This window comes from Cibotium barometz, chromosome 61 (assembly GCF_041138505.1).
Source record: "Cibotium barometz isolate CiBa-2024 chromosome 61, ASM4113850v1, whole genome shotgun sequence".
Taxonomy (NCBI): domain Eukaryota; kingdom Viridiplantae; phylum Streptophyta; class Polypodiopsida; order Cyatheales; family Cibotiaceae; genus Cibotium; species Cibotium barometz.
In genome coordinates this window covers 9,474,745-9,491,745 of record NC_141106.1, presented here as the reverse complement: position 1 = coordinate 9,491,745, position 17,001 = coordinate 9,474,745, and the positions used below count along the sequence as shown (strand labels likewise).

The 17,001-nt window shown below is 41.0% G+C and overlaps 1 protein-coding gene across 14 annotated transcripts; it reads right to left on the bottom strand.

The window, feature by feature from the left end:
* Positions 1–816: 816 nt before the first annotated feature.
* Positions 817–16,187, bottom strand: LOC147604528 (uncharacterized). 14 transcript variants are annotated; one of them, XM_086795023.1, is made up of 15 exons: positions 15,233–16,187; positions 13,883–14,905; positions 13,718–13,783; positions 13,389–13,638; positions 11,415–13,100; positions 10,836–11,314; positions 10,599–10,721; positions 10,430–10,510; positions 10,296–10,349; positions 10,042–10,193; positions 9,655–9,860; positions 9,462–9,562; positions 1,317–1,576; positions 1,082–1,125; positions 817–988 (listed from the first exon to the last, which is right to left on the bottom strand). In XM_086795023.1, the coding sequence occupies exons 1-11, from the start codon at positions 15,407–15,409 to the stop codon at positions 9,839–9,841; spliced, it is 4,113 nt and encodes a 1,370-aa protein (XP_086651149.1). In that variant the 5' UTR covers positions 15,410–16,187; the 3' UTR covers positions 817–988; positions 1,082–1,125; positions 1,317–1,576; positions 9,462–9,562; positions 9,655–9,838. The 14 variants fall into 14 exon arrangements, with proteins under 14 accessions (XP_086651149.1, XP_086651160.1, XP_086651161.1 ...); XM_086795034.1 differs by having other exon boundaries at positions 817–1,125; positions 11,415–12,906; positions 13,030–13,100; XM_086795035.1 differs by having other exon boundaries at positions 817–1,125; positions 11,415–12,903; positions 13,030–13,100.
* Positions 16,188–17,001: the final 814 nt, after the last annotated feature.

Sequence of the window (17,001 nt, the reverse complement as noted above, 5' to 3'; positions counted from 1 at the left end):
AAACCATGGAAAGGACCAAAAGTCATGTACATCGAGGGAGAGAGACAGAGAGAGAGCCTAAAATATAATTAATATTATCTTTCATAAAATAGCCAAAATTCCAATAATAGTTGTGTCCTTCCTTTTACAATGGTAAACTTTCATTGGCATGTTAAACAAAGATTGAGATATTTACAAAAGGTGGTGCTATCATGCTAAAGGGAGCTCACAAAAGATAGTGTTATGAGGTTCAATAGAGAGATACTTATAGAAGACATTATCATGAGATACTTCTTTTTTTTTGCCAAAGATTATTACAACGTTGTAGACGCCTACATATTACGCGAACCTATGACCTCCCTTTAGCAGTACCGATCAAACTAGAGCCTATTGGCCAGATTGAGATACTTGCAAAAGTAAATAAATATAAGTAAACATCTCAACAAACGAGAAAGATGCTCTCAAATCAAAGTAGGTGGGATGGGAGCAAAAGCTAACTCATTATTTCAAACCTATTAATATTGAGGTTGTGATGGAAGAGTCTCACGAACAAAATTTGAAAAAGTGATCCTACGTTCTTTGTACGCACCATCATAGCATGCATCATCAAATATAACAACAATATTGTGGGAAAGTGCTGTGTCTTGAAAAATTGGTCCTATTCTCTTTGTAGGCACCATCATAGCATGCATCATTAAATAGAACAACAATACTGTGGGAAAGTGCTCTGTCACAATAGCTATGACACCCACCACATCTTAAGACATTGCTAATGGCCTACACTCCATGTCTTCATAGAGATTTACATTCACATACAAAGTTCTAGCACTACTCATGTTGATCAAATAAATGTGCCATTTCATGATAAGCTTCATGATAACCCATAAAACGAAGTGTAAATTTTCCTTGGGTTAAACACTACACTTACACAAAATCTTGAATTTAAATAGGTTTTAGGGGACTTGAACCCCAAGGCAGCCCAAGATTGCTGAAAACCTCTCCTTTTAACCTAACAAGACTTAAATCTTTAACCTTTTTTATAAGAACAAAACAAAAGAATTTCAATTTTTTAAAAATTTAAAAAACATACAAAATTGCATACCTTGTAAACTCTTCAGAGTGATCCTAGTTCCAAGACAATGTGCCCTAGAGTCACATACAAATTGCAAATTAGAACCATCACCATGCATCAAACAAAGTTATGATATTGAATGTATATTGTCTTTTCCTTTCAAAGTACTTCAATTAGTTACGATTGCAAAACCACACTTGTTTTTAAGTCCACTCAATCAACTCAATAAAAATTCTCTTTTTTTTCATAATAGAAGATATATTACCAAAAATTACTCTACAAATGGCCACATGGCTACCAAGTGATGTACTAGCTTTCCCTCACTAATTACTCCGAACCACAAGTGTAGCTTGAAGTACCCTCATCCAATATATAACCGCGTCATTCTCCACCAAATGAGCTAACCGCAAAAGAGACTTGCCACAATGGTAGCCCTTTTATATGACCTATGTGAGCTGTAATACCAACTTTTGCATCAAATATGAGGCATTCCTAGTTAACTAAATATGCCACAAACTTGTCCACCTGAAAAAATGAAAGAAAACTGAATGTTCTAGGTTATCCGGTCCTCTCTCCCTCTCCTTCTCTCTCTCTCTTTCTCTCTCTCATATGAGACGTCATCGACATTATTGTATCACTTTCATCTCATAGGTCCATTGAGTCTCTAGTAAACGCTCTCTCTCTCTCTCTCTCTCTCTCTCTCTCTCTCTCTCTCTCTGCAATAATCAAGGAAGAGCTGAGAGCACACATCAAATCACAAGTCCCTACCAAAATCAAAGAAAAAGAACGGAGGCAATTGAAGGCCCTTCAAATCCATGAGCAGCTCAAGAGAACAATCTATCGTGAAGGTAGAGCACTCATTAAGGATTTCTGCAAACCCAAAGACAACCAATACTAGACGATTTTCAGCACACAAGATTGGACGTCAATATGATGTTTTCATGTACGTTTAACATAGATTCAACCCAAGACCGATTGGGTCTCATTATAAGTATCATTAACAAAAAGATTTTTCGTGGAAAAAATGATTGTGTATATAATATCATTTTTAGAAAAATCACATACCTCTTAGTTAGAAATTCACTATGTAAAGCACAACTATACACAGGTTGGTTGATTGATTGATTGCAAAGACCAAATATGACCTATGAGCCTAGATCAACAAAACATATAGAGAGGAGAGAGGCACATGTGCGCGCGCGCGCCCACACACACACACACATAATGCCCCTTTTGAGATCTACACCTCCCAACGCCCTCAATGCATATCACCAAAATTCAAAAATAATCACTTCACACAAATGTTTCTCACACACACACACACACACACACACACGACATGGGGAGTCATACCACAAGAGACGGCCATCATCACAACTCCACACTCTAATTTGGAGCAAGATGGTACCAAAATTGAATGGGGCACCTCCACCCCCACTATGCACACTCCTCCCTATATAGCCACATGGCAACATGTATTACAACACACTCTTAGCATAGGTAGCTAATTTCTTTTTCGATTTTTGGTTTTTTCCATGAATCAATAACTTCATCGAGCTTTTGTATTACTCTCTAGACTCAATTTAAGGACATTAATATATCCTTTCTTCTTTCGTTCTCTTTCTTTCTCCATCCATAGCAAGTAAAGTGTGTGCAAAAGTCAAAAAATCCAAGGTGAGAGAATCGTCTAATGGCCGACATCACCAGATGAAATTTTACAAGCAACCTTCATATGGAATGAAACCATACTTCTTGTTAGTCCTTGCAATAGCCATGTAATTATTAGTGAAGGCTAGAGCAACACAAAGGCAATGAAATGTACTCCAAGAGAAGCAACCTATGATTTTGAATGTAAGAAGATAGCTAATGGAAACTTGGCCTTTTCTGAACCATGCTATCATATCTATCATGTGGCTAACTCCCTTAGATATGGCATTGAAGAACATGTTTCATCATCACCTTTTTCTTGGCAAAGACAACTTACACTAACAACAGAGGAGCACACACTAGATTCAAGGTGGGTAGAGACATTAGGAGAAACAAAAACCTCAAAATTAATACAAAACCTTGTGGATTTTGTAGGGCATATGGAACTCCCACATGGTATGGTACGCGAAGTACTATATGGAACACGAGGTTGAGGACACGTACGGAATGCAACTATGAATAGATTGTTGATCTCACATTAATCCTCTCTCTCTCTCTCTCTCTCTCTCTCTCTCTCTCTCTCGTGCATGAGCAACAATGTTATGATTTTAGCTAAAAGGTCATCTCGGTTCCATGCCCACTTTCAAACTTCTAATCACCTACATCCATATATGTATATAATGCTTTCCTAAAAAACCATTGTGCAAACCTTTTTTGAAGCCAAGGTCTTGTACCTTGTGGTATTTTTTAAGACTCGCAAATTGAGCCATTATAACAAGGCTCCAGCATCATAACATATATATAATTGTCGAGACAAAAGACATTTCAGTAGGAAAATGACAAAAACTACTCTTAAGACATTTTTAGACCAAGTTTTATTCATCATTTTCAAGAATTTAAACAATGAGTAGTTTTGTCAATTTTAAACAAGTTAAAAGGGCCTTACGAAGACAAACGAAAAAGACAGATTCTAAGTCAAGAAAAGGTGAGTGCTAAAGGCTTTTGGCGACAAAAGAATACTCCCATAAGTAAGCGACCCTATTTCTTCATTTGAGGAATTGTGTGTTATTACAATAAAAATTCTAACACGAAAAATTACCACTTTAATTTTTCCAACCAAATCTCATAGAAGGATTCGCTTTGACACCGCATGGTTAAAGCGAACTAATATTTTCTCCAAAAGTCTCAAAAGCTACAAATAGGCTTTTAGACCAATCTCTCTCTCTCTCTCTCTCTCTCTCTCTCTCTCTCTCTCACCAAGCAAACAATAAGACTTTAAAATATTGTTGCTATTTTAGCATCATCGACCCATCAAAAGACCTATAATGGTTTTCCTTACAACATGTCTTATAGGTCATCATGGCCTAGAGCAAAAGTTAATCTCTGAAGCTCTTTGGCACACGAGTATGCACTAGTGCTTTGAAGTGGTTTCTAGCATCAACTTAAAGGATCTCTCTCTCTCCCTCTCTCTCTCTCTCTCTCTCTCTCTCTCACACACACACACACACACACACATTATCATCAACATCTAAGCACCCCCTTGATGCTGACAAGGAAGATGCAGACATGTAAAGCACAATAGCGGCCTCATGGAGACCAAACATGAGATGTCTCTTAGATAGAAGACACGACTCAACAAGTTTAAGACTAGTCTCATAATTGTAGGACGTTCGCTCTCGCATTAGACTCTCCCCTGTATACAATTCGCTGAATCTTTGCACTCTTATTAAAATTAAATATAATAATGTCATTTTCAAAGTTTTCTCCATTCTCACAAACCTTTCGAGTAGTCATTTGATTAATCTTTCTTTCCTTACTTCAAATGTGATCACTTTTTTTAACGATGACATACAAATGTATGTGTCCCCTTTCTTTCAGGATGCTATCGCTAGAGATAACACTAACACATGATAGGCACCATTGGGATAAAAGACGTAAGGAGAAACATCAATACTCCTAGGCCAAGCACTTCACGTATTGTGATTCGCATTGGTATGCCATTGGGGTAAAAGACGTGAGGAGAGAAGCATCGATACTCGTAGGCCAACAAGTTTACTCAAAAGTTTTTCCTCTCCCAAGATCATATAGCCTCATTCCACATTCTAAAGCTTAACTTACGTTCACAACAATAGAGTATCTATTGATGACCAACACAAGCTCCATAATGTTGGTGAGTGAAACCTTATATCAATTGTATATCCACAATGGTAGGACCAAGATACTCTCAAGTGATGCATCAACAAGTAGGTCATCTTGCATGCAACCTTGCATGTGCATGTGTATTAGGAGCACATGTTGATGCTACACACAAAGACTATATATGTTTATGTGTACACATGCCATTCTATATCAATGGTGCAAAAGTACACGTGGATACCTATGCACAAAAATAAAAACATGCATACAAAGGTATGCATGTTTACTATATCTGTGTGCAATTCTAGTGCAAGTCTATACCTATGCGTGCAATTCTATAACAATGGTGCCTACGCACCCCAAAAAAACCAATTGGGTTCAAGTGCATGTGCAGTTATTTGTATTTGCACTTGAATGTAATCACACAATATAATACCTATGTACCTACATGTGTGCATGCATGTCCCCTCCGCAATTTGGAAAGGTAAATGAGAAATCCCATACCTTTGCTAGCTTGTGTGACGCATTTAGAGCTACGCCCTTTCCTCATCGTCTTGTCATAACTCCAGAAGAAATTTAAGTAATTGCTTAAAAACCAAGGTAAGGCCATTGGCACTTTCTACCTTGTTCTCCAAGGTTACAAAGATCTAGCTTCACTAATCTCATAACCTGCATACCAAGCTCAAAATCATATCGGGTGAATATGAACGCCACTAGATCAATGTGCATTCAATGCATCACACACGAATGCTCTCCACAAAAGAGTAAGTGAATCTCCACCTCATAGACACCAAAGTCTCTTCAATATTTTTATGTCAAAAAAACAATCTCAAATTAACTCCAATAGTTTGTATGGAGACCAAAAGTGGGCTAAAATTTCAAAGCATGTGCCTCACTTCCTTAGTACCTTCTACCACATGCTTTGTTTTAACTCATTTTGTGAATTCTCACTGACTGGAAGCTTGTTGAGACTTCTATGTTTTTGTGTGAATAATGAAATTAAGCCCCTCACTTGCTAGAAACTATTGCTTTACTTTTTCATCCCTTGTATTTTAAGAAAGCTCGGGCACATCCCTTTAAGAGGAGTGTGGTTGGGTTGTGTATTAAGAGTTCCCATCATTTCCAACCAAGTTACTCTTGAAAACCATGAAACAATCCTCTCTGACCCTACCTAGTAAAACTTGTAATCTGACAATGCGATTAATCATCGAACATCAATTCAAGATCATAACTAGGACCAAGACTTTATAAGAGGATTTCGGCCACAATTGAGAAATAGGAAAAAGAGAAGGAACAAGAGTTAATATCATGCCATAAGCATAACAGGCTACCGTCTACGATAAAGGCTACACATCGAGAGATGTGAAGAGACATTAAGAAAGATTGCAGCAGAGATCACATACTCTCAACTTTTGGGCGAATGCCATGGGTAGTCTTGAGTCTTGATAATACTCAATAATTTAGTGCTATCCATAAATTCAGGCCAGGTATATGAGTCTAAGATAAAGGTTCTTTACACACATGAATGATGCCCAAGAAAGGTGACCCATCATCACCACCCATTCACCTTGGATGGGAAATTTCTCCCATCCAAGACCGCACCCATCAGCAATTCATGGCACACTTGAAGGTACCCAAGAAAATAAAGGTAGCAACTAATTACTACTGTGAGGCGTGACACTGGATTCTGGAACATTACAATCAGTCAATAATGACAAAATGTAGCATACGAGGCTGTCTGTGGTCGAAAGCCATGTATAAAGCTAAAAAAGAAGGTAAGCATGAATGTGACCTTCATATGCACATTTTTTATGTAAATTTGAGGCTGCAAATGTTGTTCTTATTAAGTAAAAGAAAATATCCCTTTCAATCAATGTCTCTCTATGTTCAATTAAGAAACAGGCTTTTTGAGCACTAGTAGAATCAAAATCAGTATTAATTCTATTCTTGATTTCTTCAATGTTTAGAAACTTACATTATATCACAATATGGCTATAAATGGCTCCGTTGCAATGTCTACAAAATTATTGTCAAGGTAATTCTCCAAACTCTTTCACAAACTTTGCATTGAGATAGCCAACACTTGTGTTTGATTCCATTGAGACGTAGCAGGATAATGGAGACCCCTTGCAGCTCAACCATATCTCCGTTGCAAGATTTGAGTTTTAAATACAAGGGGCTTCATCTGCCGGCAAAACACGAGAGATTTTCTTCAAGTTGAAAGAAGCGCAAAATTGCAGAGCATTCTCCACATGTGATAATCCTTTAACCGTGGGGCTAGACACAGAATATGGGCTAGCAAGAATCGTGGTAGAGCATAGAGGCAGAAAGCACAAACAGTTTGATATGGGATGCTAACATTAAATACATTTCATTAGGCTTTAAATAGCTCGGCACACTTCTAATTGATATAATTAGTTGTTGTATGTATGTAAATATGCCTTGATTTGCATGTTGCCAGCGAGCAACACTTAACTCTCTAAACACACATGACAAACAAGCCCCCAGCCCTTGCAGAAAACCATGATATACTCAATAGCACACTGCAAGGGTTAGGATGCACATACAAAACTTGTGCAACAGCACCTAATGGTCCTATGCACTATGTAAGCAATGTAGGGTGTCAGGATAGCCCTCCTGAATGACCAACCTTAACTGCATAAAGAAGAAGATAGCTTATAGAATATTTGCCCCTCTTTCATTGACTTTATATTGAAAAATCAAGAGATGGTTGCATCAAACCCTAGCTCTATCAACTAATACCTGCTTAATGAGAGCTACTCAATTGCCATAATACTAGTATTATGGCAATTGGGTAGCTCTCATTAAGCAGGTATTAATTGATAGAGCTACGGTTTGATGCAAATTTGGGTCAACATTTTTGCTCTTGCTCCCCTCTGTGCTACTCTCTATTCACCTTACATACACACAAGAAGCTTCATTCACAGCCTCACAAACTTGTGTTGTTAAGAAGCAGAATGATTAAAAGGGAAGGAAGGCAATTCCATCACAGCCTCACAAACTTGTGTTGTCAAGAAGCAGAACAACTAGAAGGGAAGGAAGGCAATGCCACTCACAGGATTCACCATTCAAAAACGCTATATATCAGACGTATCACAGGATATCAAGCTTTAGAAAAGTTCTTAAGGAAGAGGAAAAACTGACAAGGTTAGGTGGTGCCTAGGGTGAAAAGGGGGAGCTTGACACATTTAGCCTTATAACATGCGATCATCACACTAGTTTTGAACTTTTGATATCCACTTTTGCACCCCTTATAGTGAACCCTCTCGTGCATGTCCCTTCTAGCATATTTCACCTATACTGAGTCATTGATAAGCTTTAGCATAGATGAGTGCTGATAGACTGCTAGAAGAACACCCCCACTAACTCACAGCTTTCAGCTATTTAGAAGAGATGTCCCTCTCGTGCATGTCCCTTCTAGCATATTTCACCTATACTGAGTCATTGATAAGCTTTAGCATAGATGAGTGCTGATAGACTGCTAGAAGAACACCCCCACTAACTCACAGCTTTCAGCTATTTAGAAGAGATGAGAGACTCTTAACAGATTGCTCATAGTTAGCTACATGCAGTGAAGTAGCATCAGATTCTTGCTACCCAATTACAACCCACAAGGCTTTGGCAGCTCGCAAGTACTTACAACTCCCCTTCACAATAACATAGCCATGACAAGGTCTTGGTAAAGTTCCTCACAAAGTGAACACGGTCATCGTTTGCAGGCCATTAGCAAAGCTATCTCCTAATCAGTTCCTCACAAAGTGAACACGGCCATTGTTTGCAGGCCATTAGCAAAGCTATCTCCCAATCAGTTCTACGGCCCAGAGGGTTCAATTTTGATATGTTCAGTTATATTTATATTTTATCATTTACCATACACAATCTATGTCTCACAACTTTGGACTTGGGCTAAGGCATACCACTCCAATAACTGAGTAAAATATGACAGGCATAATAGGTGTCTTTGCCCTCCTAGATAATTGAGTAAAACATGAAATACCACACATGAAGGACCTAGTTCAGTAGGCACTATAGGGTCTTTGCCATTGTAGATACCCCTCAATGAATAACTCATATGAATGTGACACTCTCGTATGACCTTTCTTTCTTGTGTTAACATTTTAGATCAACTTCTCATGTAAACACTTCTACACTTCTAAGTAGTTCACATTTTGGAAACGGCTCCTCTAAAAGACCAGGAACAGGTAGACCCACCAAGTCATCAACATAACATTCCAGAGGATTTGAGTTTTGGAGCATGTTGATACGCGGACATGTTAGACTTCGCATGTTGATACGCGGACATGTTAGACTTCGCACTAAGCACTCGAGAACTGTTGTTCTTTTGAAGGTTTTTTATTAGGTGAATTTGTCCAACCCAAGCGTCATAGGCCTTGCCTTAAACCCCTACATATGGATCATTGCTTAAGAAATATGATCGCATTACTGGTGCACACACACAGGTTTGCTTCTCAAAACTCCAAATTTGAAATAGTTTTGACATGGTAAACCCCATAGATTGTAAGAAATGCAAGAGTGTAAAAGCAGATAAGTCAAAATAATGGGCATGTTGACATTCAAATGAATAAAAGGCATTGATATATAGTACCTTAGCAGCAAACAAAAAAAATTGTTTGGCAACGTTGCATGGTTGTAGTACGAGAGCTTGTATCCATACTTTTTGGGCATTGCTCAAATGAGATTTTCATACTGCAAATGCAAGAGCTTCATATAAGAACCTTCCGAAACTCCACAAATGCAATTCAAAATGACCATGCCCCTAGTCTCCGCATTGATCTCACCTTGTTGGCTTTCCCGGATTCACCCAACAATTTCCATTTTTTGATGTAATTTGGCATCTTGTCAGAAAAGATAGAATTTCGGCTCCAGATTGTTGTTGGAATTTATTTGATGTGTGAAGTGCATCAGAAAGCCGGATGTGCCAGCTCAGCAAAAGCATGTTTATCTCCAAATAATATTGCTGCATCAATTCAAAGATCCTCGGCACCTGTTTCCCCAAACAATGAAAAAAAAATCAAGACTCGTGCCATAAGTTTATTTGTTTATTTACTTATTTAGCCCAGTGCATGCACACGCCTGTAGGTGCCTGGGTGGGTGCGCGCATGCGTGCATATGTGCACATGCAAATGCACAAGAGAGCGTGGGTGTGCGAGAGTGAAGAAACTCACTTTGAAGAGCAACAGTTGCACGGAATTTTCTGCTCTTCACGTGGGAACTTGTAGTCATATGTAAGCTCTTCTCCAGCTCTGATGTGCCTCTTGGAGTAGATATATATTTTCTTCAACCCCTCCACAGTTATAATCTTCGCATAGCAGTTGGGCTATAGCCAGGTGAATAAAAACAAAGGAAGCGATTAATTATAAGGTTACACCACAACAGATGCTCAGCTGAACATTGAGGATAGAGTACCAAGTTGACTTACATCACAAGAATGATTGATGAACCTTGCAAGCCCTCCACGCTTTGTAGCATCCACCTGCTCATAATAAAAATTTAGCAGCAGAATTTGACCTCAAGCTAGCTTAGTGAGACAACACCAAGAAGTACGGCACTTACCACAGTATCACTATCTATGCGAAACAGGTAACTACTCCCGATGCCCATTTTCTCATACTGTCGCTCCCTAAGATCCGATATCTGCAAACCCATGTATGCTTATAAATACATTCGAATCCTACTTAATGACCATATAAATCTTGCTTAAGGGCCCCTGGCAGATGCTTACCCTCGGCCTCACAAGTTCACCCACGTATTCAATGACAAAATCCCCAGCTTCAATGGGCTCAATGGAAAAAACACCCCAATCGTGTATCTTGCTCCTTGCAAATTTCAGCTTTTTCTTTCGGGCCTGCCAACATCCATCAACCAAAGAGCTCAATTATGAGAAAGTGAATGAAGTTGGCCATCAATCATCAAGGAACAAAGAGCCTGTATAGCAGTGCTAGTGATGAAGAGATAATACCTTTAACTGTGTGAGCTTAAGGATATCAGAACCTTCAGCGGCAGCAGCCAGTTTCCGAAGTTGTGCACGGTTTGTTCGTGCTGCTTGTATGTTTCTTTGAATGCCAAGCAAGTTTGCATGCAGATCCTTGGTTCCGTTAAGCCCAGCAACGCAATCTGCCCCCTGAACTCTTTCGCTGGGAAGAGCATTCCGAGCCCCCTTGTGCCATGCCCACCCATCAATAGAGGTTCGAGCACACCCATTGTAATCTTTAGGCAGTGCTACTATGCTCGGCTTCAATGTGCCCAAAGCCTCTCTGCGCTTTCTTCTCGAAAATTTCTTTTTCTTATTATTCACTGTCAAGCATTTCTTTGTGTTTTTGGGTTTGGATTTCGATGTAATTAGCATCAGCTGCTTCAATGACTTGACATGCCCTCGTTTCTTCTGAGACATGAGGAATGGTGGTTCAGCTTCCAAAGGGAAGCCATCAAAGGCAGTACCTACACCAAACCCCATAGCTTTTAGACAGCATCCATAGTGGTGTGACAAAAAATAAGCATGATGTCTAAGGTTTTCTAAGACACATAAGATTAAGAATACCTTTCTTTTTTGTCATGAGTGATGTCTGACATATTTGTTCGAAGGCATCATCACAATGATCTTCATCCACCAGCTGCTGCTGCACTTCCTCTCCAGAGTCTGAAATGACTTCTTTATAATCTTCAAAACAGCTCCTAGATGAGCTGGACGACTTCGAAAGCGAGTTTGAGATTCTATCATTGAGTACACATGATTCTGACATTTCTAAATCACGGAGCATCTGCTGAGCCTTTCTAAGAAAAGGTAGAATTTTGCTTTGTGAAACATCCAAGCTGTTGTCTTTCCTACTACTTAGTTCTGGTGCACCCATCATCACAGTTGGTTTACAAGTGTTTTCTATGCTTATCTCACTCAAGACCTCAACCCGACTGCACTTGAGTTCTCCAACAAAGTGAGGCATGTTGTTCACAAAGCTTGCATCAGCCCATTGGGCAGCCCTTGCTTGTGAGGTGGCCTCTGCTGGGCCAGAATAGCTTTCAGAAAATGAAGTCTGCGCTGTTGAAGCTTTGATCTGGGTGGCATCACATTCACTCCTTGAACCATCTTCTACACTTGAGAAACAGCTAGATCTGCTAGAGGGATTATCCTTTTCTGCTAACAATAATTTGCTTCTCTCTTTTTCAGCATCAAGCCAGCATCCCAGTTGATCGCTAATAAGAGCACTCAGAACACTCTTGGAGTAGTTCTTCTTTACAGCTGCAAGCAGCTCCCCATGAATTAATGCTAAAGGATCTGGGCCATGCCTGAACTTCTGTCCACAATCTGACATGTTCGGCTTCATTGAAGATCCAAAATCTTTCACAGGCATTGATTGCCTGAACTTCTGTCCACAATCTGACATGTTCAGCTTCGGTAAGAATCCAAAATCTTTCACAGGCATTGATCCCCTATTGACCTGTGCGCATGATTTAAGAAGGCTATAAGTCCCTGCTCTCGCTCTATCCATACAAAGACCTGTACAGCCAGAGCTCACCTGCTTACAACTAAAATCCCCCTCCATGCCTGGCGGCGGTGGTTCCGGGGATTCCAACAAACACTTCATGGGTGAAAGGAGAGATTGAACCATTCTGGCTGCATGTTCTCCAGTAAAAGCTAATTTACTGTTGTTAGCTAACCTTTTCTCTCTACTCGAGAAACCCATAAAGCTCTGACAACTTACATCACTACCGCAGATGAACTTTGTTTCCACAGACTTTGACAGATTGTTGATGACAGGACACTTTTGAGCTACCGGCTTACTAACTGGCAGACCTACACATACCGTAGGAGAAGGAAAGGCTTGAACTTGGGATTCCAATGGCTTTACATGGAAGGAAGGACCAGACCAAGCTGGAAGCCTGCAAGAGTTTCTACTTGAATTCATTGCCCCTTGTGCAGAAAGATTCAAGTCTTGGAGAGGATAAGCGGCAGTGCCTTGCTGGCTTGAATCACTTTGGCTGTGGACATTAGGCTCCATTTGTGAAACAGAATTCAATTTGGACAATTCTTTCTGCTGCCACAAAGAAAGCTCTGCACTTAGCTGAGTCTGAAGGACAGACTTCCTATAAGACTGCACAACAACTGCATTAAGCTGTTGTTCAATCAAAGCCAGTGTATCCATCTTTTCAGAGCTTACATTCACACACTGAACACCTTCCTTCTTGTCAACCGGCACTACAGAACTTCCAGGAACCCTATCGGAGGCCTCTGCAAAACAAGCATGGATCTTGGTCAGCAGCCAAAATTGTATAGACCTAGAGACACTAACAGAGACGGGCTAGCATGTTTTGATACTATCACAAGGGGTGCTATGCGGCAGCCATTTGGGTAGATTGTAGAGCTGAAAAGGGGATTATCTCAAACTATCAAGTATGTGATGTGGATGTTAGTATGTGTTGTGTACACGTTGTCATACATTGACATGCATATGCATGTATATTATTTGTGCATCAGCAGGCACAATCTAGAGCTGCTATGCACAGATAAAGCGTACACCTGTTATGCATGTCTCTGTTAAAGCCAGGGTAGCAGCTACTGCCTCGAAACCGGGTGGTATCGATCCTATGAAATCTAACACTGAAGAGTTGACAGCAGCTCCAGAGCACTGTGCTCCTGTTGATGATGTGGCAGAATTGGGCGTAAGAATACAGCTTGCACTCCCTGAAAACTGAGCACTGGGTCCTCCGAATCCAGGTGGGAGATCCACCTTCTCAGCAACTTGACTAGGGGACTCCCTTAGTGCAACCTGCACAATCAATCACCAATCCAGCATTAAGCATTGGTCAGCGCCCAAAAATTAAAACTTGCAGGCACAATAAGCTGACCTTCTGGCCAGCAATTGAATGACTTTTTAGGGCCTTGCATCCTGTAGCAGCAGAAGCAGCAGCATTCTTCAAACCCCAAACACACACACGATCAGAGGAGTTTCAGAATATGCACTAGACAAACAAGTAGCTGAAGACTTTGCACATTTGATTTGACAAACTTACATGCACACACACCTGAGCCTTCACTGGGGAAGGATAAGAAGCGGCAGTACAACAGGAAGATGACATTGGCAAATGCTGCTGTTGATAGCTCAGAGAGCTCACACAAGAGTTAGCTGCTGCTGTTGTGACTTCTCGGACTACAGCTCCAGCCAGTTCCAAAGAGCTTGAATTCTTGCACGACAAGTCCACAGTGGCAGTCGAATAACTGCCAAAAGACTGTAAACTTACTTGCTGGATGTTTACGGGCGACGCAGAAGAGCTGTGACTATAAGGTCTCTGTGGACATAGACCTTGCTTGTTTACCAATGGTGTCTGCCCAGAACCGTGACTATAAGGTCCCTGTGGACATTGACCTTGCTTGTTTACAAATGGTGTCTGCCCAGAAGAGTAAAGATTGGATCGGCCCCCTGGTTTCTGCATAGATGCATTGCAACCTTGTAGGCCTTCAACCAAATGCTTCAATGCCATCGGCTTATTCAGCTTGCCCTGGTGAACTTGATGTATTGGAAGATCCTCCGGCAGAAATCCAACCCGTAATCCTTCCATGAGCTGCTTCAGTGTGTACGGGCCGCTCATATTGGCATGCTCGTTTAAGTACGTCCATTTTGGTTCATCAAGCATCGTCTTCAGCTTGCCTTGCCCATTCTCCAAGGAAACAAATTGCTGCAAAGCTGCAGGCTTCTTGTTCTCCCAAACCTTGTGCTTCTTGGTAAGTCCATCAAACCTTGGCTCTGAAAATTGGTCCCTTGCAGGTCTGTCATTTTGCCTCTTCAAGTGTTGATGGTCACTCCGTTCGCCACCTCCATTGACAAGACTCACTGAATGATTGATGGTCTTGCCATTTTGATTAGGATCCACTCTCCATGCAGTCTTCGGCCGCTTGGGTCCAGCCAAATGATTGTTTGGCCATCCAGTATTAGCCCCTATATGAGCGTTCACAGTTGCAGACCTCCACAGGACACTTGAGGGTTGTCCACCCTGTTGATTGTCTAGTGCTGAAAAACACCTTTTTCTCCTACCAACCTGCAACAAGCCACAAAACATAAGAGATCTGACAAACAAGCTTCCGTTCACCCACTCGGCCTTCCATGCACCCTCCTTCCCCTTCTGGGAATCTGCTCACAGCCTTCCGACCAACCCAATTCTTGCCGGGAACGGGAAGATTGTTTTCTTTACTTTTCTTTTCTTTCTTTCTTCTTTTTTTTTTTTTGGGGGGGGGGGGGGGGGGGGAGTGTTGAAGGATGTTGAACACAGGCTTAAAATACCCCCTATAATCATTAAGAAAACAATTAATCCAGATTCAATTTTTTGAGAACCAGTTCTGTATTTATCGACTTGAAAGGTTCTCACCTCTTGAAGGGAGCTCTGTGCTGAACTTGAGACGGAACAGCTTGCAGGGGGCCTGCCGGCGTCAATCCTGATAGAGTGCCTCTGGAACATTGGTGCGTTAGCCATTGCAAAGGGAGTCTGGTTGGGTAAAGTAGAAGCCAGAAAGATGCCCCCATTATGATTCTCGCTGGGTGTCATCTTCACAGAGCTTCCCTGATCTATCTTCCACGATGGCTTTTTGCTTTCTACCTTACTCTTTCTGGAACGTGCCGGTTGCTACCTACAAAAGCACAGCTTACGAAGGAGCCACAGACCTGCTTCTGGAAAAGCCCTAATTTATGTGTGGCCAGCAGATTGGGTAAACCCTAATTTCCGACGCTTCCAAACCCCGACTTTAAAAAATCTTAAGCTTCCACAAGCCCTGATGTGGAGCTTTCGCGCGTCTGCAAACCCTAATTTGCAGACTCTAGAAACCCGAATTTCATTGGGGAAAACCTAACTTCTAATGGGTTTCCGTATTGCCCGTACGGATTTTTGCGGACCCTGGATCATTTCAAAAAGCACAGGCACATCCTCCAAACCCTAATTTTTTGCAGGTCATGCACTTGCCAGGGAATCAGCACATCCTTCAAACCCTAACATGCAAGGGATCACATAGATCATGAGTCCTGCGAAGCCTAATAATCAAAAAAGCTTGCAATTGGCCCAGAGATCTGCAGAAAGCACAGGAAATGGAAAAACTTGGGGAACGGTGAGCGCGATTTAGAGAGAGAAGGGGGAAGGAAAGGGAGGAAGAGGGGAGGCGAACACTGATGATGCGAACAGCAGAATTCTAACGCAATTTGCAAAGACCAAAATCTCAGAGAGCGAAAGAAAGAGAGAGAGAGAGAGGAGACGAAGAGGAACATACATGCATCGCGAAGACGAAAGGAACCCCAGCAGTTGCTTCTGACGAACAACTATTGGTGGAAAGGGTGCTTTCCTTAACCCCCACGGTTAACATATTTAACCATGGTTACTGACCCCACACCCAATTCACACGAGGGTGAGGCAGCCCGGACAATGTTGTGAAGTGAACAGGCGTGCCAGGTCACTGCCACGTCAACCATTCTCTTCTGACCCCAGCCTAAACACAAAGGGTCGTTACACGTGTTCGCACACATGCGTGCATGTGCACACGTGTACATGTATGTATGTGTCTTGCCATGTAAGAAAATCAAAACATGTTAATGAAAAGAAAAAAAATCAAAACATGTTAATGAAAAGAAAAAAATCAATAATGTTGCCCATCCATCAGACATCTTGTTCTCCACAAGCTCTGAGATTTAAAGGCTGCAATGGGCTTCAGAGCACATTTTAGCCTTCATCAAAAGCCTTGTAGAGGTCTTCATGTCCCAGGTAGGATTGCAAATTTCAGCCCATCAAAAATACAATTGAATGTGTGTCCAACATAACACTTGCTTTTACAAAGAGCAAAGTCAAGTAAACAAAGGACCAACCACAACCACTAGTGCACAAGGAAGACTTTTGGCGTGTGTTTATGCAAGACTTTACGTACATGCAAGACTTTTGGTATATGTTTGCGTACAGGTGTTTGGAGTTAAAATCATCTTGTGTTCTTAGTTAGTTCAAAATGCCCTCACACACGTTTAAAGTTGGAGTCATATTTTCTTGTTTTTGTAATTAGTTCAAAATTGCTTCCTCATCACAAGTAACAATTAAATCATGTACCACACCTTTCCCCTCCTAGGAAACTATGTAATTTTGTATAGATGCATCTAAGATCAGTT

Bases quoted from the DNA above. Each gene is read 5' to 3' on its own strand.
- LOC147604528 (XM_086795022.1), bottom strand. From the start codon at position 15,409: ATGACACCCAGCGAGAATCATAATGGGGGCATCTTTCTGGCTTCTACT. The intron at 11,315-11,414 runs GTATTCTTAATC...GGTTTGGTGTAG, and splicing joins ACTCATGACAAAAAAGAAAG to GTACTGCCTTTGATGGCTTC. The intron at 9,861-10,041 runs GTGAGTTTCTTC...TTGGGGAAACAG, and splicing joins TGCAACTGTTGCTCTTCAAA to GTGCCGAGGATCTTTGAATT.